The following is a 6,000-nucleotide window of genomic DNA, read 5'->3' on the forward strand; positions in this document are numbered from 1 at the left end:
AAAATTCCAGACGAACGAGGTCTCTAGCAAGGTCGGACAATCAAAATATTGTAGCATTACCTTACAAATTGAAGATTAGTCATAACTCCTTATATTGTTAGTTAATTAACCTATTAAACGGAAACTCAAATGTAACATAAATGGCGAAAGAATTTTTGTCGCGATTTGTTATGTTGATATGCGTCAGTCAATATCTTCAGTGTCAATGCGTCAGTTGTTTATTAACTCATTATAATTTAGACCACAATCAACCAATTTTTTTTTAAGAAGCGATGATAACCTATTTTGTTGTGGAGCAGACTGCCGAGACGAATGTCCGCAGGTTGAAAACCCAAGGGCACACACCTCTAACTAAAATTTATATGTGTATTTGTGAATTATCGCTTGCGTTAACGGTGAAGGAAACATCGTGAGGAAACCTACATACCTGAGAAGTTCTCTATAGGAATTTCGAAGGTGTGTGAAGTCTCACCAATCAGCACCAGGCCAGCGTGGTGGACTAAGGCCTAATCCCTCTCAGTAGTAGAGGCCCGTGCCCAACAGTAGGACAGTACAGGGCTGATATTATTATTATTATTATTATTTATCAGGGTACGCCAAATTGTTTATATACGCGGCTAGCAGCCTCCGGTGGTAATGTCAAAAATATAAAGCAACAAATCACGGTAACACGGACGCTTTAGTCATTCCTGGGATGGCGGGAGGCTTTGCCCAAAAGCCGACTCCTGCGAAGATTACGGTTGCTTGCCTTGCCCCCTCCGACCTTCGATATTAGGGAGAGGCAGTCGAATGGCGGGGTTTTAGTCGGTAGGACGGTCTATACCGGTGAGTCCGGTAGAAATCCGTCAACGTATATCCCCGTATTAAAAAATAGAACATTACGGTACGACTTATTTTCCATCATCAGATAAAATTCATTCGTCGGATAAATTACGACTGGTTGTCAATTTGTCTCACTTTTATGTACAGTCAGGTTATAATTTATTTGGGGATAATTTTTATCTGACAATCGAAAACACCACTAAATGAACGAACCGTTTTGTCTTCAATGCTTGAATAATCATAAAATGAACACATAACATTATGAATTTCGTTGATAATTCGTTGACAATAATAAACTATGCATAATAAATAGTGTTTGAACGATTAGTCGAAAACAAACTTGTTTATAAACTATTTAATATTGTTAACAAACGATCTTGTTATGTAAAAACAACAGGTAAAAGCATTACAAAATATATGCATAATGGATTTTGAATTTCGTTAAATAGTTTCATAGTCCGGCATAGACTCCCTGACCCTGATAAAACAAAAATAACCCGATCAGTAGCGAGCATTGGCATTACGCGATCAAACATCGGCTCAGACATGCGGATAATGCGTTTATTCAATATAGTTTACGAGTATTTTAACATACAAAAAATGTAAACAAAGCTTATAATCAGCTATCATGACATAATGTACGGCAAAACGGTTTTAATCGTTGACGTATATTCTATAGACACGAACGTAATAAACAATTTGTTCAAAATCTGAACTGAAATGGCACCCAAAACGTCACTGTTTATTTATTTATTTGGACAAACAGTAGTTGCTACATTGTAGCATGGATACAAAAATATTATAACCTATTTATTCGCTTGAACAACAAATAATTTTACTTATTTGACTAATATTTTTTATTAAAATCCAAGTTTACACATAGACTCGAGTTCTTACTTATATCATGAGCGCCACTCCGTACACAACCACAAGCTGTGAATATTGACCATACTAAAGTCAGTTTGAATGGATTGCAGTTCAATTCAGTCGAACACAGTGAATGTTCGGAACGTCAAATCTAGTACGAAGTACATATATAATATATATCGATGGTTTTAACAATCAAATCTATACTAATATTATAAAGAGTAAACGTTTGTAAATGTGTAGGGGCTAATCTCTGGAACTACTTACGGGACTTTTAAATTCTTTCACTTATAAGAAGCTACATCATTCTTGACGGCTATAGATTTATCTCAGGAAAATATTTGTCCCAGAAAAACTTTCACGCGAGCGAAGTCGTAAGCAAATATTTAATCATTTATTCCTTTGGATATTTTCATTGTAAACCGCATTCATATCATCTATTTTAAAACCGAAATGTTTTAAAATAGTACTCCAGATTGTTTACATTGTCTACAAGTTGTATTCGAATTAAGTATACATGCTTTTGCTCTCCACAAGTCTTTCCTGAAATAAAAATCTCAATTGGACCATTCATTTTCCTTAATAAAAAGTAGTTTGCATAATATTAATACAAAACTTCATCCAAATATATTATGCATGGTAAAGTAGATATTTTTTTCAGAAAACTATATCTATATATATAAAAATGAATCCCTATTTCCCTTGGTCACGCCATCACGCGTGAACTGCTGGACCGATTTCACATTTTTTTTTGTTGTGTTTATTATTGTCAGGAGAAGGTTCTAATGAAAGCAAAATTCAAAAAATTGCGCGGAAAGTTAGAAAATTTAAGAAAACTTAACGAAAATATTAATTTTGTATAACTGTCAATTGTTTGAAATAACTGTCAGCGATGGACAGAATGCGCGCTGAAAATTCATAGTTAAGACGGGACAACGTCTGTCGGGTCAACTAGTATTTTATAAATATAAGCTGTATTATTACTGTTGGCTCTAGTCGTGGTTATCGAAATACGATACGATAATTAATTATTGTTGTTCATGTTTGCAAGGGATTTCCTGGTTTTATTTGTGCTAGTAAAGTAGTTTCCAAGAATATATGACTGTACATAGGATGTGCTTAGAAATATTAATATGAACCAAACACACATGTTACTTCGTTTATCTATTATCGGAGTATTGTAATAAGTAGTTGTCAAATCGGCGGTTTGCCGGCTTTGGTTTTTGTAGGCATTTGGGAAAATAGTAAAACCATTCAGATATTACAAAGCAATGCGTGTCACTACACCGCGGCACATAAATAAAAATATAAAACGTCAAGATAGATGCCCCATAGGCTTCTATACCGGGATAAACAACTTCCTAAAATTAAAAGAATCATCAGAATCGGTTCAGTAATTGTTAGAGATTATTTCTTACATCCAAAGTTACAAATTTTGCTTCTATATAATATTGGTTTAAATAAATCGTGTCGTACGCTCTGCGTATTGAGCAATGGCGAGGAATGCGTATCGACGCGGGAATTAGGACATAACATACTTTTATTCTCGGCCTGTATTCTCTACAATTTAGATTCCACGCGGAACTTTGCAATGTAACTCGTATGGGAATTTAAAAAATATTTATTACCAATGACGTATGTATATTCTATAGACACGAATGTCGATATAAAATATTTATTCAAAATCTGAACTAAAATTGCAACCAAACGTCACTATTACCTATTTATTCACTTGAACAACAAATAAATTTACTTATTTGACGAATATTTTTTATTCAAATCCAGGTTTACACTTAGACTCAAGTTCTTATATCATGAGCTTCACTCCATACACAACCACAAGCTGTCAATATTGATCATACTAAAGTCAGTTTGAATGGATTGCAGTTCAATTATGTTGAACACAGTGAATGTTCGGAACGTCAAATCTAGTACATAGTACATAATAAATATATCGATGTTTATTACCTATTTTGCGAGTATAGTATTCTTTATAATTTAGACAGTACGCATTACAACCTCAATAGGGGGAAAAAGACTGCATCTAGATCTACTTAGCAGTGTTATGTGATGCACGAATTAATTAATAGTTATACTACTTTAAACGTATGAATCATGAAATATGTCTATGTAATTATAATTGACCGCACATTTGCCTTGTGGAGTTTAGCGAGAAAATGCTCAAATATATTTTTGTTTGCGATACGGTTTGCGTTAAACAAGTTTTCTTTGATAGTAGTCCCACGGCTTCCGTTTTCGGAATAAAAAGCAGTAGTAAGTAGTACTAATGATTTCTTATGTTTACGCGAATGTTAGACATTGAAATAAACAATTTTTCGGGTCGTCTAGTCATCGTCGTCGTCGTCCCCGTCGTCGTCGTCGTCCCCGTCGTCCCCCCGTGACCACGAAGACTGCAAAGTCTTCGAAGCGTCGGGGGAAAACTAAAATAATTAAAACCGCGATAAAATCCGAAAAATAGTTTAATTTCAAGTAGTTCTAATCCAGGAAGTGACCTATCTATATCCAAATTTCATAAAAAAAATGATCAGAAATTTCTATAAGTCTAAAAACATCTTGATAAACTCTCGCATTGGTATAAATATTCTGCAAACAACTTCAGCACCTTTCCATGGGTTCCGAGAAGCAGGTACATTTACATACCAAATAAACACCACGCGCTAGTGTGCTCAAGATCTTTGCTGGCAATTATAAGGAGGTTAAAGATATATTCTGATTTTTTGTCAGTACGACTGTGCGTTTGCCGCTGGCAGTGTTATGCATGTTTATAACGAGAAACTGATGTCAGTTATCATTATCTTCTTCAGATGCTGGTGCAGGCGCTGTACGACTTCACTCCGCAGGAGGCGGGCGAGCTGGAGTTCAGGCGCGGTGACGTCATCACCGTCACTGACCGCTCCGACCAGAACTGGTGGCAGGTATATACATTAAGATCTCTATATACTAGTATTTCTTTTGGCCATGTACCCGAATTATATAAAACAAACTTCATACCTTTTCCAGTAGGAGTAGGCAGAGGTGCTATGATACCAATTTATCTCCAATCGCGTTCCGCCCCATGATGTATGTGACTACCTCGGCGGCGTAGTCGTTTTGCGTACGAAGTACTACACCGCTCTGATGTCTTGGGTTCAAATCCCGAGTCGGACAAAGTGATGCTAAGTTTTTCTGTTTATATCAGCCCGCAACGGAAATTTGTGCCCGATAGGGTAGGCAAAAAAATGTTATTCAACTGGGACTCGTAATTTGTAAATGTAAATACAATTGAACCATGTAGGTTACAAAATAATAAATATCAAACGCTGTAGTTATTGCAAAGTAAACAAGTATCTATAAATCTTAATCGGATAGTAGAAAATGGTTCACATGAATTATTGAACGGTGTCGTTTCGCGTCATGTAAGTGCACAATATATTGTAAAGCGAGTATGTACAGTCAGCCACAAAAAAAGCTGAACAAATTTTAAATTAACTTACGAGTCTGTAGTAACAATCGTTATTTCTTCACAATAATAAACTTTTAATGGTAAACTTTATTTAAGATAAAAAAAAGAATATTATGATTGTAGTAAATGCGTGGAAGCTTTTTGAAATTTTTAATTACCTTAACTACTTTTTTGGCTGACCGTACAACTGCGACGACGTCGTTCTCTGTTTCACGTTGCTGACCATACGTGTGTTCCAGGGGGAGATAGCGCACCGCCGGGGCATGTTCCCAGCGTCGTACGTGACGGCGTACCACTCGTCATAGTGTGCGCGGCCGAGCCTTGCCCCTACTCACCGCGGGTAGCGCCACCATATCAACACAACAACAGTTGACACACACATTACACATTCGCAGTGTGGTCGCCAGTCGAGGCGTGGTTTGTTTTGAGCAGCGAGACGGTCGCCGCATGCGTGCAGTTTGTTTACGCGTAATGTATTAACGATTATATTATGGTGCTTTGTGTCTTACAGCTGTTTGATTACGAGCGAATCGGTAACGCAACCCTTTTATAGAACAATAATGGTCGTAAACGTCGTCGGTCATTTTGGTCGTGATTTTAAAATGCCTTGTTTTTATTCGCAATGTAAGAATTAATTGGTAGTACAAAAATGTGAATGTTTTATGAAAAATTGATAAAAAAAATTATTAAATCTTATTTCGTGTCGTGTCCGCATGTTTTTTGTAACGAATTTATGGTATTTTGATTTTTTTTTTTGTTTTTTTTTTTTATAACTGTGACATTTTTTATACATGATACGCGAGTGATATTTAATCATTTTACAATGTGCCAGAATGTTATTTGTAGTT

The 6,000-nt window shown here is 36.0% G+C and overlaps 1 protein-coding gene across 1 annotated transcript; it reads left to right on the top strand.

Moving 5' to 3' along the window:
- Nucleotides 1-4,514: 4,514 nt before the first annotated feature.
- Nucleotides 4,515-5,457, top strand: LOC119191275 (growth factor receptor-bound protein 2; the record flags this gene model as incomplete). Its single annotated transcript, XM_037445182.1, is given in 2 exon segments — nucleotides 4,515-4,625; nucleotides 5,392-5,457. Coding segments are annotated over 2 exon segments (177 nt in total), but the record flags the coding sequence as incomplete, so codon positions are not given.
- Between the last annotated feature and the right edge of the window lie 543 nt (nucleotides 5,458-6,000).

Source organism: Manduca sexta, unplaced genomic scaffold (assembly GCF_014839805.1).
Source record: "Manduca sexta isolate Smith_Timp_Sample1 unplaced genomic scaffold, JHU_Msex_v1.0 HiC_scaffold_1287, whole genome shotgun sequence".
In the NCBI taxonomy this organism is placed as follows: Eukaryota; Metazoa; Arthropoda; class Insecta; order Lepidoptera; family Sphingidae; genus Manduca; species Manduca sexta.